The sequence below is a fragment of the Phymastichus coffea genome, unplaced genomic scaffold, assembly GCF_024137745.1.
Source record: "Phymastichus coffea isolate CEN01 unplaced genomic scaffold, Cenicafe_Pcof_1.1 PCOF00108, whole genome shotgun sequence".
NCBI classification, from domain to species: domain Eukaryota; kingdom Metazoa; phylum Arthropoda; class Insecta; order Hymenoptera; family Eulophidae; genus Phymastichus; species Phymastichus coffea.
Window position 1 is genome coordinate 214,116 of NW_026706919.1, and position 20,394 is coordinate 234,509.

Sequence of the window (20,394 nt, forward strand, 5' to 3'; positions counted from 1 at the left end):
GCTGGCGTCGTTAATAACGCTCATTAGTAAAGTTCATCTGTAGCCTCGCAAGCATTTTTTGTGGACTCACTACAGTCGAAGAAAGTATTGAAAAAGAAGTCTTACCCAAAATGCCAAGCCTGTAGTTGACGGTAACGACGACGAGACCACCGTAGCTGGCAAGGACGCTGCCGTCGTACGGATTTCCACTGTTCCACTCGTAGCTCTCGCCGTGCAGGAAGACGATAACCGGGTAACTCTTGCCGCTACTGCTTCTCGCACCAGCTGGAACAACAACAGCGCCGTATCGTCATTATGCTACACATCTCGCTCTCAATCAACTCTGTCTGATTCAAGTTGCTCGATTGCCGTAAACTACCATGTTAATTACCACGCTGATATGACTTTATGCTCAAAGTCAATGTCTGATTGTTGGCGGATGCCAAGTGTAGTATCTACTAGGCTGGCTCATGACTAATTACCTTATAAGGACTCATATAGATGAAACTTGAAATTTTATGAAATCGCGATGTGAAATTTGAATTTATGGTTTCATCAGAAATTTCTGGAAATTTGCAGCAATATGTTAATAAATAACACGAAGAACAGTAGTAGCAGATATTTTATCGCATGTCATACGTATGTAAGAAAATGAGGTAGCAGCTTGCCCGTGCTGTGTATCTGACGCTTGAAAACGGTTCAAGTATCAATAAAACATTGAACATGGCGATCGGTGTGTATACAAAATTTCCACACTAAATTGCATTGCCCCTGAAAATGTGTCGAAACTTCGGAAGCACTTTTTCCTCGAAACAGCGTTCCCTCGTTAAAGCGGCATGATAGAAAAGCGTATCTTCGAGCTTGTCCGATAAACGATCGACGAGACCGAGCGAGCAGGAAAAAACTTGCTCAAGCAATTTCCTCGATCGTTCCTACCGCAGTATAGGGTCCCGCGAGCGAGAGAGTGAAAACAGACTTCGGCAAGGCAGCTATCAGTTTGGCATCTCCATATCTTAACAAACACCTGCGCGTCCGGGTCTGGTGCGCACGATGGCGAGAATGCTCGTCGTGCAAGAGGTAAACACACAGGATATATGTATATCGTGGTGGGTGGGGAGGCAGGATGCCTTAGCGATCCCGGCAATTCGCAATCGCGGAAAGGATTCGGTGTGTTCTATACTAATTACCGGCCTCGGCGTGGCAGCGCGGCCGCCGCCGCCGCCGCCGCCTCGTGTAAACTCGGGCGGCTAATTCAATTAGCTCAAGCGCGTGGCGTGGCGCGGCTTTGCCGCAAACATCTCTCACCCCCGCTCCCCCTCCTCCCGCGTCCTGCTATGCACGTCAAGAGATATTTTGCTGCAGTTTATCCTTTGATGTTGGCGAGAAATAACAAATATGCATTGATTTGTCCCAACGGCACTCGCACGTGCCTGTAATTCTAACACTGCGAGTAGCCGTATTGATTGTATTATTGAGTTCACTCGTTCTTTCGCCTTCTTTTCTTTCCGTGTCCGGAAATTATACGCTATAGCGCCTTGAAAGATTACTCGCGAATAAGAGAAAGAACTTTCACGCTTCTTCTTTCTGCCTTCTTTCTTTCTTTTTTTTTTTTTTTTTTTATGAAAATTGAAAGAGGCGAAAGCTGCACTCCCACGCTCCAACTATCTTACGCTGGAAATTGAGAGATTTTACTTTTTTATTACGCTCCAGCCAGGCGAACTCTCTGCGTATTATATTGTTCAAACATAAGGTTCTATCTCGCCGGAGTGATTCGACTACTACTACTAGTACTACTCTCTTTCTTTGCTCTGTGCTCACAAGCTCAACTTTTAATTTCACCTGCAAATACCTGTGATTTTCAGTTAAAACTGATTTGTAAGACAAATTTATCACGAGTAAAACTTCTCTGAATGACTTGTCGAGTAGAGATTAGATTAAAGTTTAATTTTGAATGATTTTATAAGGTCGTCAGTGATTATCTACAAGATCGTGATTAGATCTAAATTAAATTGAGTAAACGAACGCCTGAATATATTTAGCTGTGAAGTGAAATAAAAATAAATCATAATTTAATACCGGAAATCGCACTCTGAAGAAGCATCAGTAAATATACAGTGAAAATTATTTCGTTAAGTTGCTGGATTTTTAAAAAGAATTTTCTCATGCTTAGAATATTTTATTTATTAAATAAGATTAATTTTTTTTTCTCAAATATAGAACATGTCATTCATAAATTAAGGAAAATATCTTATATTTTCTATAAAAGAGCGCAGAAAAATAAAAAATTTTATTTCTACGTATTATTTCATGTGTAAATAGACGGAATTGTGTCACCTAATTGATAACAATTTCTTTAATTGATACCACTTAAAGCAGTATAAAAGCCAGTAGTCTGAAAATGTTAGAAAACCAAAATGTTTCGATACTTATTAATATTTATCATTACGGTTCAGACGTATTCTTCGAAAGCCATGCCATCAGTATTAACTCATTCGGGTAAAATCGTAGGTCATTATTTGACCTCCTTTAAAGGTAACAGATATGAAGCATACCAAGGTATTCCATATGCAAAACCACCTATTGAAGAAAGAAGATTTGAGGTACAGAGTTTTGATTTTTTTTAACTAAGCCTATAAGAATGATTGATATTAGATTTGTTGTAAGTAGTCACCGGAACCAATTGAACCATGGTCGGGGGAACTTGAAGCAAATCGTTTGCGTGATACATGCTTACAGTACGGGCGAAAACCCTATTCATCTGGTAGTTTAGTAGAAGGCAGTGAAGATTGTTTGTATCTGAACATTTACAGCTCAGTCATTAACAAAAATGCCTCACTACCCGTTTTGCTTTACATCCACGGTGGAGGCTTTCACTTCGGCGGCAACACGCAAGAAGAAGAGTCTTACTTGATCGACTACAGCGTACTAGTAGTAACGATACAATATCGACTTGGAACACTGGGATTCCTGAGCACCGAGGATGATGTAGTGAGCGGAAACATGGGTTTAAAGGATCAATCATTGGCTCTGCGATGGATTCACGAAAATATCGTGTATTTCGGTGGTGATCCTAGACGGATTACTCTTTTCGGTGATAGTGCCGGCGCAACCAGTGTTCACTACCACTTCCTGTCGCCAATGAGCGCTGGCCTCTTTAATAATGGAATATCGTTCAGCGGTACGGCTTTTAATTGCTGGGCGCAGGCTGAAAATCCACGAGACAAGGCTCTCGAATTGGGCCGAATCATGAATTGTACAACGAACGACATTCGATCGATGGTTCGGTGTCTCAAAATACGATCGGCTCGCGATTTAACCGCAGCTCAGGGTCATTTCAAAGTACACGATTTCTGTTAATATGCCGATTGCAAAACGCGAATGAATCATGACTGATTTACCTTTTAGCCGTGGAGAAACAATCCTCCAGTGCCCTTTGCACCAGTGGTAGAGAAATTTTCCGATGATCGTACTTTTATTGATAGATCTCCAATCGATATTATAACAACTGGTAAACTTTACGACGCGCCTTGGATTGTTGGGATTGTCAGCGAAGAAGGATTATTTCCAATGGCAGGTGTGGACAATATGATATTTATTGTGAAAACATAATGGATAATTATTTTTCTCGTTTATTGTTGCAGAGTATGCCGAGGATAATATTTTAAAAGAAATGAATGACAACTGGGATACGTTAGCTCCTTTAATATTGAATTTTAATTATACCATACCCAAAGAGAATCATACTAGTCTTTCACGAAAAATTCGCAAACATTACTTGGGTAAAAAACCCATTGACAAGACGTCTTTCATGAATGTCGTATATTTAGTAGGTGACAGGTGGTTTACAGTCGATTCTGAAAATGCTGTTCGAGCGCATGCGCAGGCAAGCAGAAATCCAGTTTGGCTTTATTATTACAGTTACCGAGCAACTGATAGTATGAGTTATGAACTTAGAAATGACACCCAAAATTATGGTAAACCTTGATAGGTCTTAGTTGGTGTAAAAAAAATTATCTTTGATTATTTTTTCTAGGTGTGTGTCATGGCGATGACATTAGCTTACTCTTAAAAAATGACATTGTTATACCGACAAAATCCCCGAGTGATATGGCCATGCATACTGATTTGATCAAACTTATAACATCATTTGCATATAATGGGTACGTCTATCGAACTACATGATATTAGTATGACAAAGTTTAAATAAAACTTACATTTGCGTATTAGGAAACCCGATATCAACACCAAATGGCATACTGTAGATCCATCAAAAACATTGAATTACTTGCATATAGCTGGACCGGGAAAATTTCAAATGGAATCGGCGCATAATTTGGCCGAAAAGAAATTTTGGGATTCTGTTGACTTTGATAAAAACAAAGTTAAAAATTGGATGTGATTTGATAGAAAGTATTTGAAAAACACGAAGAAAATGCAATTTGAATAGCTGTTAAATTTCTATAGTGCTGGTCTTGTAAATAGAAATCGATTTTTTACCAGGCTTGATAATCGCGAGGTATAACAATGTATAACTTTATCTAGCGATATCTATTTGTGAAGTAGCGAATAGAATTCCCAGTCAATACTCGATTTGATAGCCCGCAAAGTCATACACGTCTTATCTTCATCTTCGCATTTCTATATATCTATTATTATAGAGCACTGTTATTCCGGCTGGTAGAAGGATAATCAAATCCCTCGATTTCGCGGCATGAAAACTCGAACATACGCCGCACTGCCAGAACCTCCATAACCATCCATCCGTCAAATGTTTCGGCATAAAAAGCCATACCACAGAGTATAGTAAGCGCATGTCAATCGAATAGTTCTTCTTCCAATCTTATAATACTCCTCACTTTTTTTCCCTCTCCGTATCGTAGCTTATTCAATAAAAACGCCAACGTGCTGCGCAAAATAGCCTATTTTTTTCTCTGAAAACGCACAAAAAATAGACAGGAAAAAATTAATAAATTTTTGAGAATCTCTTTATGTAGCAAAGAAGGTCGAACGTGTACATATACTAAAAAAGAAATTTGGAGTTGCTCTAAATAAAAAGACTAAAGTGCCCCGCACAAATTGCTGCTTACAGAACAAATTCCATGCATCAAAAATTGTGTAGCTTTATAGGCCTCTTGGAACTACGATGTTCCTTGCTACGAAAGATCTATGCTACTCACGCGCAGCTAGAAGGCCTTGGCCTAAACGACCGATAATTAAATATACAAAAAATTAATGAAACAGGCTTACAGACTAAAAAATTTAATAAATAATAACTCGCTACAGTACCTCTCGAAAAGCTCTCTTATGTTTTGTGATAGAAACTAATTGGAAAATGAAAGTTTTCTAATTTTATAAACAATTTATTTAAGTAATTAATAATAAGAATTATACGCCCGTTGTAAAATTGCCATCACAATTGTCTTTATGCATTTTTATTAATTTAAATAATAAATAAGCTAATTTTCTTAATTTGAATTGGAATTTGTGATTATTTTTGGAAAAACATATTAGGATTCGGTATTCTTAAAGATTTTCAAGTACTTAATAAAGTATTTAATACAGAATATAGATTGTAACGTTTTATTTCAAATAATTAATGAACTAATTACAACTTGCAATATAAATTATTGTAAGTTATAATAAATAGTTAGACTAAATAGTTTTGAACGATAATTTTCTAAGTAGCTTTACACATTGATGAAACAATAATAGTAATCATTAATGTAACAATAATAACATAAAAACGATAATTGAGTATCTTTCGCCGGAAAGATCTTCGAAAATCAACAAAACCATTTAAAAAACAAGTGTTTTGTGACTTATAATTAAACGTTACGCTAAAATATTAATACGTTTTCTTATTTTAGTTAAAATGTATTACAATCATTAAATTTTAATTTTAATCAATTCTGAAAGGTATAATTAATAAATAATTTTGTTTGTGTCAATACAAGTTAAAAATGTATGTTTATCATATGTATAGTTTTACTATAATTTTATCCTTATAAGCCATTAATATAATGAAAATTAAAATAATAAATAATTATTTTTGGAAATTTCTGAAAATAATTATAATTTTGAACTTGTAATTTAATATATAAGCGTAACTAATGGTTTTAAGTAATTACTACAAGTTTAATTTTGCGCAAAATATTTATAAATAATTCCTTGAACGAAAATTACGGAATATCAGTCAATGCCTTTTGAAACCATTCTAGACGTGAAAAAAATTAAGCAATTTAGTTTTTTGATCGAAATTTTATTGAGATATTCAGGTTTGGCCCCGCGGAAAATATATTCCGTAAATATCGTAGTTCGTCGAGTATCCATCAAAATAAATTGCATGACGACTTTTTTTACAGCGCCTCTATTTTCATAACAATATGGCCCGTCTGCGAATAACTCTATTGGAAATTTTATTAAAAGCTTTTTATTAAAATTTTAAGCGACAATGCTTAACAATATTTTATGAATGTATTCTGATTTACTCGTGACAATACGACCGCGAATTAATAAAACGGTTGACTTCATATTCTTGCGAAAAATCACAAGTTCGAAGCTTTGTTTTGCATTGATGCTAAATTTTATAGGTTAATAATACGCGTTTCGATTGCGCTTGTCGAATAAACCTATGGAGCAAATACGAAAGAAGCGCACGGTATCACCGCGAACAACGTAAAGCGAAGGAAGCAATAAAGTAAAGCTTGATCGGAATGCAAAGATCTGATATGTGCAGGCGGTCAAAACGCAATGAAAATTTGATTCCCCTCGTAAAAAGGGAGGACGACCAAGCAGTCGCACGATTATTCTGCGTCTATATTCCAAATAGTCGTGGCATCGCGGCGGTTATGCATTGATGAAAAAAGGGAAAAATGTCGATAGTAGAGAGCTGGCCGGTGAGAGAGAGAGAGAAAGAGAGAGTAGTGTGTGCGGACGGATTCTTGACCCGGTTTCTAAGCGAATATTAATTCCGCGGATATCCTGCGCCAGCTGGCCGGCAGCGCCGCGCTGCCGCTTGACAATGAGCGAGTTATTGGCGCGGCGCACTGTCACACGCACACACCGACCGCTGAAAAACGAGCCCGCAGAGTTATATGCCCTCACGCGCAGTGCTGCCAGTGTGCGCGAATATGCGCCACCGATTCTTTTCTTGCGGACTCGGCTCGCAGTCTGCCAGACACGTCGCTCCGCGCGTCTGCATAATCATCGAAGTCTGCGTTATGAAGACCGGCCGGTCGTCGATATTTATTCGCACGGAATTAATGGGAACGCGCTATCGAGCCGGCAAGTGAAATCAATAATAAACTCGGTTGAATTCCGCGCGCAAACGAATACGCGCGAAAGCACGTTGTATTTCTCTCGATCAACATGGCGCGCGCTCGGCCGCAAGCTCGTCAGGGATATACACTGAAAAGTTAATACCGCGAGCGTAACGCACTGCCGAAGTGCCGAATCAACTGCGGTCATTATCATTTAATGTTCATTCGCAGCATTTCAATAAGATACTTTTAAAAGATAACCGCTTGTGGCTAGAGAAATGCGCGAGCAGCTCACCCAATTAAATTAAGCTACATTTGAATTTCGTCATGCATAACTCTGTGGATGATTTCTTGTTAATCCAGCGATATTTCAGTGGTATCGAAAACGATCAAATACCGGAGGGCGAACGCGCGAACACAATGAGAAATTATACGGATCACGGTGGTGCTGACTGTAACGCTGCATGCTGTAAAAAAGTTAATCTCACGCACGCAACAATCTCGAGCTTGTCGCTTTTAACAGTACAGCGCGGTAAACAATAACAGTTATTTCGCGATAGCGATTATTGACCAAGGTCTTGTCTCGGAAAAATATCGTCGATTGTAAATTGGCTTGATGAGAAACTAGGTCACGCACGGCAGACGGAAAAGAGTCTCAGCGAAAGACGTGTCGTTCGCCAGCGATGTTCAATCAATCATGCAGTCATACGCCCGCGTTCCCAACGAGACACTGTCAATTTCAAAAAAAAACAAAAAACACAGAGCCAAGCAGCTCCCCAATTAGGTCGCGGCAAACAAGCGCGCATTTTACGTTCGACGGTGAATTGCAAATCATCTCTATGCGAAGGAGAGCTTCGAATCTCCACCTCCCCGCTCTTTTCGTTACTCCGGTATGAAAAATCGACAGATCATTATCTCTCTCTCTCTCTCTCCCTCCCTCTTTCTCTCCCGTCCGTGTATCTTTATACATGCGCCACTGTTTTTACGGGGCCCGACGAGTATTATTCCGCAGCTCTGTTATCTCCGCATTCCGTTTGAAATATCGTTCGCTCTCAAACTTTTTTTTTTTGCGTGATGATTTTTTTTAATGGCCAATCACTTTGTAACTGAATGACTTTCGGCACAAAGCAATATTTTGCAAAAGTTTTTTCAAACGTGTTTGAGATTTTAAAAAATCTCGATCAAGTCTTGATTGCTTTAAGCTCGCATACACGCATTGTTATGATAATCGACTTTCGAAGTTGATCTTCGCACGCGTGTTGAATAATTATCAAATTCTAATATTATTGTTGCGTAGTATTCTAGTGTTCTATATATCTCATGCTTGCTACCGAGACGTAGTTTATTATTTTTGAAATACGCTTTGGCTTTTTTTTAAATGGTTTCCCTCCTTAATCTTTCGATTTTTTACTCAATATACTCTGATTATACTTGAAAAAATATCCTTTTAGTATTGACAGTTCTTCTTCGATCCAATGACAAGTTTAAAATCTAAGTTAACAAATAATAATGCCGCTGAGGTAGGAGCAGATAAGTTATCAAGGCGAATACTTTTCTGGAGAAATGCGCGCCTACGAGAAAAGCCGTTGAGTAAGTGAGATAAAGCGAATAGTAAGTATGCGCGAAAGTGCCGTTGATTAATTTAGTATAGCATTGTTCTCAATTCAAGCGTATCTTCACTTTTCGCCGAGGCGAGATGTTATGCATGAGGGCGATGTCCCGAGGGCGAGTTCCTTGCGGAAATACATCGCACAGGCGACAGAGGCGCGCGCATATGGAACGGAAGTTTCGTCGTCGTCATCGTCGTTGCCCCGCAGCTGCTTTCGCTAACTTTGACGCGCCCACTGAGACGTTCATACTTCTGCCTCGGTTTTATTTTTTGCAGGGTTATCTTTCTCTCCCCACCGGCTCGTCGGAAGTTCTACGAGCGAAATGTAAATACGTATAATCGGAGATAGTGCTGGCGTTGTGTTTTGCCAATGGGACTAGTCCACCGAGGATTTAGTAGCGCCGCCAATCTTTGGCTTTTTCATGCCAGAGATGCAGCGTTGCCAGCTTAATAAGACGCCTCATTACGTGCATACAGTTTCGGGCTCTGTATTTACGGATCGGAGCTGGTTTTGCCTGCCGAGGACCCGACACGACGTCCCTACACGAGGAATTGTTGCTCGGAAAAGGGACGCCTATGCATTTCGAAGTAATGGCCATTCATAAAATAACCGCGTGGCGTTTTAATGGTGTACGCGACAAAATACAGACCGGTTGGATCAGAAAGGATTGCTATATGGATTTGAAAATCGTGCTTGTAAATACTTTGCACAGTCTTTAATCTTCATCGCGAGATGAAAGAGACTAATATACATTATGCCTAGAAAGGTAGAAAAAACGAGGGTCCTGCATTAAAAATTTTGCCGTCTCTGGCAAAGTTTGAATTACCTTGGCAGTATAAACTCGATATGAAATTGCCCTCCCTTTTGGTCAAGAGGCAATTTATATTTTTTCTCTTGAAAGGAAAGGGGAAGAAAACGTAAATTTTTTATAAAGGCAATATTGTTTTTTACTAGTTAGCAAAGGCAATTTCCTTTTTTGCAATATTGAAGTCTGCTCTTTTTCTACATCAATAAACTTTGATTATAAAACGTCTTACTTTATGCATTGAAAAGGAATTCATCATTTTCAACATTCCTTGTAATTGCGAATAATAATAGTAAATTTGAACAATTGTACATAACGATTGCATTAAATGATATTTCGCGACGGTATAAAATGTATACGATGAAAAAGAGAATTTCACGTTTTACCTTTTGCCATTAATCTATTTTAATTTACGAATAGCGTATTTATGAAATATTAAACATTTTCAAATATGAAAAATATTTTCTTACATGCGTGATACAACGGCATGAATATGTAATTACATGCATAGAGCAAGAAAGTATTTAAAAATGATAGGAAAGTGCCTTGTAAAAAGTGATAAATATCTTAAAATCCGAAGAATTGGAGATACGGACACTGCGGCATAGTGAGAGAGAGAGAGAGAGAGAGAGGGGACAGCGAGCGAAAGCTCAAAAGGAACACTCTAAAATGTTCGCTTTACCCAAGAGATTTCCTGGGAAATAGAAGCGGCGCTCTCTCCATGAAAATTGCACGGTCCGTGTGGGTGGCGCGCGCGCACGTGGACCGACAACCAACTACGCTCTTTTTCGGTCAGCCGCAGAAAGACTCCTTTCGGAAGGAACATCCTCCCAGGGGAAATGTCAGCTTTCTTATTAAATATCTGCTTCTGCGATAGTCGCGCGACGCTACGTATTGTTCCCTTTGATTCTTACGGATACTCCTTGCTCCTCGGCAGAAATGAAGAAATAAAGGACAACATTGAAATAATTGGTTGCGACCTCTTGGGATTCCGCAGTAGTGAACAGCCCTATCTTCACATTTTTCCGCGAGAACGAAAATAGATAACAAGGAAATGCCGTAAAAATCGTTAGTAAAGAAAGAAAAAGCAAGATTCGGATTTGAATAGCCTGGCATCTGCGAAATCTCTTATATTGTGAGTGTATAACACTGTGTACAAGTATCTTGAAACTCAAATTGAATCTACAAAAGGCAGGCCCGATGATTTGCATAGAGAAGTACATCATGTCAAATAAATCCCAATCCCTAGCGAACTATTGAAAAAGGATTTTTTGTTCTCTATCGGAGCGCGTGTCCTCGGGTCCGCGTACGTGCATGCGACGAGGCGACGTGGCGTCTCGGTAAAAAAAAATAAAAGAGGGCGCGTCGCACTTAAAAGGAAAAATCTCGCGATCGCGAGGCTACGTACTGGCGCGACGAATGAAATAAACTCGCTCGCTCGACGAGAGGCTGATCGATTGCGCTGCCGACGAACATAAATTTCATAGGGTACTTGAGATGGGAGGAACCATAAGCCGGAGCAAGCTAGGCGCGCGTGTGCGAGACCTTGTTAAGGTGCACGTCTATTCGCAGCTGCTGCTTCTCGCTCTCTCTCCCCCTCTCTCTCTCTCACCCTCTACAGGGTTATGCATGCGCGCTTGCCGGAGCGGCTCTTTTCTCCGTTTACTGCTCTCTACGTAGCTGGCGCGTACAGCTTTGGAAATTCTTGCGACGACGACGCCGCCGTGGAAAGTGCTGACTTTGACTGCGCGCTCGACGCGCTCGAAAGCTGACAAATTTTCATGGACGCCCTCCTGCACGCAAACGCCTGCGCTTGCTCGCTCTTCGAAAATCATCGAACAGCAGACTGTTGTCATCGCTCGAACGCGCTTCTTAAGCTGGAGAACGTCTTCCGTGCGTTCTACGCGATCAGCTCAACAGCTCCACTTCTTGCAATTATAGAAATTGTAGCTTCGTTGAGCGTGCGAATCGCGCGTCGCCAAAAGTTTCTTTTCAAGCCGAGCGAACTTTGACTTGTGCGTCGGATGGCGCGGCGCGCGAACTCGCGCCATCGCGGTTGCGCTCATCTCGCTTCGCTTGCGCCACGTTTCTACGTGGTTCGCGCGCTTCTTTCGCGTGGTCGCGTCAGCGAGCATTCATTTGCCACTGAATTTTACATTTTCGACTAAAATCTGCAAAGGATTATGCGTTCATTAAACTGCTGAGAAATCGTGCCGGAGATGCACGTTTTTTGCTGTTGACATATTTTTACGAGCACTTACAATGTACGTAATCGAAGTGAACCGCGTGACTCGAATTCGGAATAAAGCAGACTTTTCAGAGATCAAAGCCAATAAGCAAGTTAAATAAACTGTTAAAACAATTTTTCATACTATTCGCTTAAAGTAATGCTTATAAATTTAAATGAAAATAAAAAGTTGTTACATTTTTTAAAACGAAATAAATAATTTATTTACATACACAATTTTACTTAATTGACAAATTTGTTTAATTTAGCAATTAAAATTTGTAAATTAACTAAATTTAAATTTAGCTAAATTACAAATTGAACCACGACTTTATCTTTTCGTACAGCCAGATAATAGGATTGCTTCCTTTAGGTATAAGAAGAGAGCTCTCTGGTGGACCGAAGCATGTCACCATAACGTCATCTGGTATAACATCTTTTAAAATACTCATAAAATCTTCGATAGCGCAGAATTCAGCACATCCGGGAATACGATGTAACTTGAATTCCGCTGGAACACCCATGTAGTGCAAAATCTGAAAAGTTATACTTTTTATGGCTAGATTCTTAAAAAATTGCTCGTTTTGATCTCTAAATTAATGAATTTCTTTACCCTTATATAATTTTTTGAATTTCTCTCATGAAGTTCAAAAACTATGCCACTTCCGTAGGCAGGGATTTCATTTTTCCATGCGCCAAGTGCATACAAAAGACCAGCAATGTTATCCTCATGCGCACTATATAGGTTGAGTTTTGTCGAATTCAATCGTTTTTCAAAAATCAAGTCATTCATGATTTTTCGAATAAACGTACCTAAATATCAGAGAACAATTATTCAGAAAATACATATCATTATTGTTATCATTCGTTATCTTTCATCGATAACACTAAAAATACCTCCATTCAGCCTTATCAACTTAGGTGTGTAACTTTCAGTTTTGTATTCAAATAGAGTCGCATTTCTAATGAGTCCATTTGGAAAATATAATTTTGTCCATTCAGGAAGTGCCAAACCCAAGCTAGATTCTGCGGTTAAAGTATGGTAGAGGTGGTAAACAATCTTTATGTCATCTATTTCCCGACCCGTAAAAACCGTCAAATTTTTCATGAGCTCGTTGAAGCGAGAGAGATCTTTTTTATACTCCGTCGAATTCTTAACTCGTTTTAATTCATTCACGTATCTTAAAAGATATTTCACATCAATTTATGATAATTGATTATTGATTTCACTTGATGAAGTGGAAATGATACTCACATAGGACACTTAGGGGGGTGCATATAACTTTGAAGATCGTACGGAATAGAATCTATAGGGATAGGTTGCCAATTCAATTCGTCTTTCCAAACTTGTTTGCCTTTAGGCGGATAGAGACCAGCCAATACAAGCAATAAACTCATCTTTGTACGCTCTGTGCTCGTACTGACAACAGAAATTTCTGACGGTTTAAAAGTGTCTCCTAAAAATGCATTATATCTTTCTCTCAGTTTTTCTCCAATTTGATACTCTCTCTTTTTGCCTTCCTAAAATTATTATCAAAATAAGTTACCACGGAAACATTTTAAATGCCTATTCAATTTATCAACACTTTACATACGTTCGTTAAAGCACTATGACCGTATGGTTCGAATGAATCATTTATGTATGGGTCATTTGGATAAAATCCAGTGGGATATGCTTGAGGCGTTCGATCTCCGTGTCGAAAAGCCTTGAAATGATAAGTTAAACAAACGATTATTTAATTAAATTTTAAAGTTTTAATAGAAAATTATAATTACCATGCTGACGGACTTTAATGAATAAATCTCATCAGATTTAAATACTGACGGGCTACACGCCAACAAAAGGGTAATAAAAAAATTATAGTTTGCCATGCTAAAATTTAAATTTAGCGCTTGTCACCGTAAAAAATAAATTGAAAATTTTGAACACTAATGCAAACGCTCGAGATTTATCTCCTCTTATCAGCTATCTGACTGAATCTAACCAACTTCGTAAAGAACATGAATGGAAACGCTGTAGAATATATACCCATGATTGGTAGTTTGCTTTAGATATCGGTATTTACCTTACGATTCACGCAATATGCATAACACCTCAGTAATTTTTGCGTAATAAGTCTATTGGTGCATATTAAGATTGATGAATTTTTCCTTCTCTAAATAATTTGATGCTCTCATTAATTTGTTGCATAGACGATATTCTTTCGTTTTTTATCCTCTACAATGCCTCTGTTTTCAACAAATAAAAAAAGTTATCATATTTAAACGAGTGCTTCAATTGTCGATTTCCTTTTTCATATTTTAAATACTTCTATAAATATTAAGTTTTCTAAATTCATCAAACCTGCTAGAAATTTCTTGACTGTTATCTATTTTACAATGCATCGATTTATTTTAGGTTCAGATATTTTTATGATTTGAATGCAATCAAGAATGAAAAAATATTGTATACTTTGTAAGTACCGAAATCTGTTATTATGCTTTTTTTATCAAACAAATCAAGGTCAAGTTTATTACGTTACCATATAAACATCGTAAATGAAGTGAAATGCTTCCATCAAGTTTTATTTAACGCAATAAGATAAATTAGTTTGTAAAGCTGTTTATAAAACCGACGTGAACATAAATAGATTTTCTTGAATCATGAACATTTTTCCGCTTAAATTTTTAAAGTATTTGCAAATATTTATTTGATTATTTTTTATATTTTATGTTGAAAGAGCAGTTTATACTAAGCTTAAAAGTTCATAGAAGATTGAAAATTCAAGTTTGTATAATCATGGATTCGGGATTATCCCTTAGAATAATATTATGAGTTTACAAATTTAACCATTTTTTATTTTATCATGAACCTACGTGATAATTATCATGGCTCTGGTAATCATAATGGATTAATTATTTTAGAAATTATAGATGCAAATATTTACACTCGTTAAATTAGCACGTTCCATCGTATAGAAAGTTAATTTGAGTAAGATTCTTATCAGGATAATTTAGCGGAATTCTATGGCCAAAGATTTTATATGAAGCATAAACTATAAATGAATAGAGATCAAATGTTTTTATAAAGAATGAATGTAGAAATTGAAGTCATTTGTATACAACCACTAGCGAAAAGTTAATTAAATAATTTTAAAACTTATAAATAGGAAATCGAACTAAGTACAGGTATCGTAATTAAGTTATACATCACGTGCTATTAAGATAAAAATGATGACGTAAAGGTAATAATTATACTTTGTAAAATGTCAGAATAACTTAATTAAAATGTTACTTATATAAAATAACCTAATTAAATCTTTTTAGATAAAGTTCACCATAAACTTTATTACTCAATTATTAACATGAATGTAGGAATATTGTTTAAGTTCACTTTATTGAACAGTATTTGTTCAGTTAAAGTAAAGAAAACTTGAAGACTTATTATTGTACCCAAAGAAATTACCAATATTAAGTTTTCGTTGCACTTGCTGTTACAAATTGTTAACAGTTGTAATTTACCTGTGCGATTGTAACCTTTCAATAAGCGTAATTACCAAATCATTAAAATGTATCAGTAATATGGTATAAATATATAAAATCGTTATCAAAGTTTATGAAGCCGTCATTGTAATAGCTTGATATTTTTAAATGTTTAACTCTAAAAAAGATGTAAAAATATAAAAGTACATATTTTACTTTTTATTTCATTTAAAAAATGACATGTTATAGAAATTTACAGCAAATTTTATATATTAAACCATGTCTTTATTTGCGTATAGATCCATGGAATAGGATTAGTCGATTGCGGTACAAAAAGAGAATTTTCTATTGGCCCAAGGCATGAATCGATAGTGTCAACGGGAACTACGTCTGCCAGAATATGAAGAAAATTTTCAAGAGGACAATATTCTCTGCAGCCTGGAATAATTTGCAATGTAACTTCTGCAGGGATGCCTTTATACCACCGCGTCTACAAGCAAAAGATTGAATATGCAATCAGAATTGCTTGACATTATCTAGATTATTCACTCTGAATATTTACCCTGATGAAATGTTTGGAGTTGTATTTGTCTTTGTAAAATTCAAAGATTAAGGCGCTTCCAAAAGGTGGAGTATTGAAGTTCCACAAATTAAGTGTATTTAAAATATCAGCGATATTGTTTTCATGCATGCTATAGAGAAAAAACTTTGTCGACTCTTGCTTTTTTTCGTATACATTATCATTTAGAACTTTTCGAAGAAACAGACCTTCCACGTTAATTGAGACATTAGCATACACTTAGTATAATACTGTAGTATTAATTATAAAGTATACGATCAGTACCTCCATTCAATCTTTTCAAGGTTGTCGTGTAACTCTGAGTTTTATATTCGAACAAAGCCGCATCACGAACTGGTCCCTTGGGAAAATAAGGTTTTGTCCATTTTGGCAATGTAAGATTCATACTATTTTCTGTCATTAAAGTAAGATATAATTTGTACACGCTATATAAATCACTCATGTTGCGTCCAGTCAAAATTGTCAATTTATCCTTGAGCCTATTGAAGTGAGCTGATTCTTTTTTATACTCATCTTTATTCTTTACACTTTCTAATTCTTTTGTGTACCTAACAAAAATAAACAAGTTATTTTATGGAATTGCTAGTATATAAAGTAACTGAAAACTAACGTTGGACATATTTCAGGATGCATGAAATTCGGCAATCCATCAACGAGTGAGTCTATAGGTATAGGTTGCCAATGGAGATCATTATTCCATATTTGTCGGTCTGTAGGTATGTATAGACTTGCTAAGACAAGTAGTAAACTCATTTTGGTCCGTGGCACAGAAGAACTGAGCACTGAGATTTCGGATGCTTTGTATTCTTCGCTCAAGAAGTCACGATAAAGTTCTCTCAGCTTAATGCCAAGTTCTCGTCTTTTACCAGCCTAATTATTAGTAAGCGGTTGATAAAAATTTCTCATGAATCGACCAAAATAAAACACACACGTACATTAGTTAAACCTCCGCGTCCAATAGATTCAAATGATTCATGCAAATGTGGATCATTTGGATATGATTCCTTAGGATATGCTTCGGGAGTTCTATCACCGTGTCGAAAGGCCTGTCAAAAATCCTTAATTTCAATTAGCCTTTAGTTTGTGTTTTTAAATTTTTGAAGTAAACTGTGATAATTATAGAGCAAAAAAATCAAATCAACTTTCTCATAACTCACCACACTCACTGACTGCAACATATAACTTTTATTAGATAAAGTATATGCGCTACATGTGATACAAAAATGAAATACAAAAATAACGCTCTTCATTATTTATATGATCTTAATTGGAGTCGGTGATTTATACGATTTAATTCAATAAAAGTTTATTTTTAATATAATCATTAGCTTCACAATACCACTTAAATTGTCACTTATAATGATTATTTATAAACTAGCGTATAAATAAAATAAATAAATAAATAAAGAAACATTCAATTTCGTAACCTATGGCTCTACGATGTCGCAACTAAACTGCAGTTATAATAATAAACGGAGTATGTTAAAGGTATAATTTTCCGATAAGGTGCCTGTGCTGTGCGTGCTATCTCAAACCTGTTGGTATGTACGAAATCGATAATATCTATAGACGCTAAAATTTCGTTTATATCAAACGTTCTGTTTGCATTCGATTTTATTATATAATAATAACAAGGACTATACATCGTGTTATGTTGTTTTAATGTTTTGCATATTTTGTTTTTAGTATACTAAAAACGATTGGTAATTTTCTATTTTTATATTTATCGATTCCAGACATTTTCAGCATCGTACAATAAAGATTAATATTATACAACACTGTATCTCACAGAAGTGCAAATACACCTCTATAAACTTAAAAATAATAAGATCCCCACATAAGTACTACTCGCCCACATCAATAACATTATTGTTACTCTGTTGTACTAGAGGTCTTCTATTTATTATTATTTTTTAGAAGATAATCGTTTCTTAAGAAGTTGCCTTCACACTCGAAATTATAATTTGCATTACATTTTTTTCCAAAGAATTGTTTAGTATCATACGATCTTATGTGCAAAATGAATTAAACGATTTCTTTTTCCCATTTAGCAGGCTTCTGATTTGGGTTCTTGGAGATATTTGTCAGGAGAGTCAAAACACGTTCTTACAGTGTTATCAGAAGTGGCATTTTTCAAGATTAAAATAAAGTACAACAATTTTTCTCGTTTCGAATACTACTGAATACTTTCGTGATGCACTGATTACAAATTACAAAAGGTTTATAAATTAGAAAAACAACTCGGTCGATAATTTATCATATTTAATTACGTTGATAAAAAATTTTGAATCGCTTTGGTAAATATCGATAGCAATGGTACCTATATTGAAAAACGGCATTTTTTCAAATATCTATAACAAACAAAGCCGTGACTATATTGTCCTCGTGAACACTGTATGAATAGACTTTTGTTAACTTTTTTCTGCCACCGAGCACATCGTGCTCGTCGTTGAGAATTTTTCGGATAAGCAGCCCTTCGATATATCACACAGTATGATTGAGTATTCATACACATAGTTGCATCGATGTACTAGCCAATATATTTAGATATCTCCATTCAGCCTCTTCAGTTTGGTATTGTAACTTTGAGTTGTGTATTCAAACAAAGTTGCATTGAGTATGAGACCATTTGGAAAATAAAGTCTCGTCTACTCTGGCAGCTCCAGACCCATATCTCGTTCTGCTGTCAGAGTATGAAACGCGTGGTAAATCGCGTTCGTGTCATGGGTTTCACGCTCTGTGAAAACAGTGAGATTATTCGAAACGAAATACAGGTTTTACATATCTACTATCAGCATAATAGAACTTTTACAAGGCTTCACCGTTGTCATCAAATAAAGTAATAGGAATGCAACCGCACTTTACGTATAAGAGCCAGGACGATGCATGAAATATTTCCTCTCATCGAGAAGCGAGTTGATGGGTATAGGCTGCCAATCAAACTTCTCATCCAGACGTGTTCGTCTTTTAGAGGATAGACCCGCCAGTGCAAGTAACAAGCTCGCTTTAGTACGTTCGACGTGTGTGCCGTGACGCTGTTGTCGGTTGATCGGTACGTGTCACCAAGGAACGCGTTGTAACGTTCGCCTAACTTCAGCCCTATTCTAGAATCTCGTTTCTCGCTTTATTCTGTGAATAGTCGAGTGAACGTGATGTTAAACTTTGACGAATTGACTCGTTGAAATAACTTGAATTGTCATTTCGCATACGAACGTAACACATTGGCTCCATTGGAATATCTTTGTGAGGGTCATTTGGGCCAAAACGATGTGGTTCGGGCGTTCGATCATCGTGATGACAAAAGAGTTTTATATATTATCGTTCCAATTTTTATGAAAATATCTTTGATTGTTATAGTATAGCCATTCTGATTTTCATTCGTACGTCTAAATCAACACACTGATGGATTCCATCATACGAGTGAAGAAAAACACAGTGTAACCATCAACATCGACATTTTTTTTGCATCAACATTCCCAAGTGGCATTTTGTTTGCTTAATAGCTTGAAATACTATACTAGAAGGCAAATCCAAATTCGTTAGGCAAGACAACATACGAGGGTAATACTTTATTGCACGATCTGAATTTGTGCTGAAAGACGATTGTCAACGCTTCAGTGATTCAGCTCCTTCGTATATCTTCTTATCGCATACCATCCTATTGTAAATAAAACAAATTGAAAATGCATTCCAGTTAATTAATTACTCGCGATACGTTCTGCTTAATAAGCCAATTCATCATTTTGTCAACATATCTAAGTCATTATCAAACTGTAAAATTTGCTATCGAAAATCAACAATCGTGCGCATACAAAGAATATGCAGAGAGGTTTTCGCTCAACTGTCGCGATATTATACGCATAAAGAAGGAAAAAACTTTGCTGCTCTCTTTGTGTGCCAGCAAGTCGCGCGTGCGTGCGCGCGTGTCCCAATATTTAACGTACTCGATATAGTCTTGCTCGGTGACGGCGTTTGGATGCCAGATAAAGTATCGCTTTATCTATCGAATCAATAACGACTCAGTCCACTCGGCTTGACGCGCTGCACTGGCGCGAGCGTGCGAAAGAACGCTCGCGGCACACGTACGCGCGTACGTCAGAGGCTCGTATTTCGCGCTCCGAAGCCATAAACGAGCGGCGGCGCGAGCGTGCGATCTATGACGCGCCGTCAAGTGTCGGCCCCAATAAACTCGGCGAAATAAAGCCTCCCTCCAAAACTCGCCCTTTAACGTACGGTCGGCGAGTACACACGCGTGTTAGCCCATCCTTAATTGGGTTATTAATACTGCCAGACGTTCGATTTTACACGGCAACAGCGCGCGCGAGACTGGCCGCTCCCGCGGATGGTCTGATTGAAGTGGTTTTGCCCGAATGCATACGTTTAGACCATGTTTGGTTATTCCGTTATCAAATTATCGTTACATACCTATGATCACTGTTGCGTGTTTCGCCATTATGTTGGCTTTGCTGTGT

At 37.2% G+C, this 20,394-nt stretch overlaps 2 protein-coding genes across 4 annotated transcripts in view; both read right to left on the reverse strand.

Annotated features, from left to right (window-relative positions):
* Positions 1 to 20,394, reverse strand: part of LOC131670330 (neuroligin-4, Y-linked) — a 154,852-nt gene that overhangs the window by 38,875 nt on the left and 95,583 nt on the right. For all 3 annotated transcript variants that reach the window (XM_058945841.1, XM_058945843.1, XM_058945842.1), the window contains exon 2: positions 106 to 264. In XM_058945841.1, coding sequence (XP_058801824.1) covers positions 106 to 264 — 159 coding nt within the window. The remainder of the gene's footprint in view (positions 1 to 105; positions 265 to 20,394) is intronic.
* Positions 12,129 to 13,826, reverse strand: LOC131670332 (venom acid phosphatase Acph-1-like). Its single transcript, XM_058945844.1, has 6 exons — positions 13,657 to 13,826; positions 13,476 to 13,586; positions 13,136 to 13,401; positions 12,778 to 13,061; positions 12,494 to 12,693; positions 12,129 to 12,416 (listed from the first exon to the last, which is right to left on the reverse strand). The coding sequence occupies exons 1-6, from the start codon at positions 13,750 to 13,752 to the stop codon at positions 12,192 to 12,194; spliced, it is 1,182 nt and encodes a 393-aa protein (XP_058801827.1). The 5' UTR covers positions 13,753 to 13,826; the 3' UTR covers positions 12,129 to 12,191.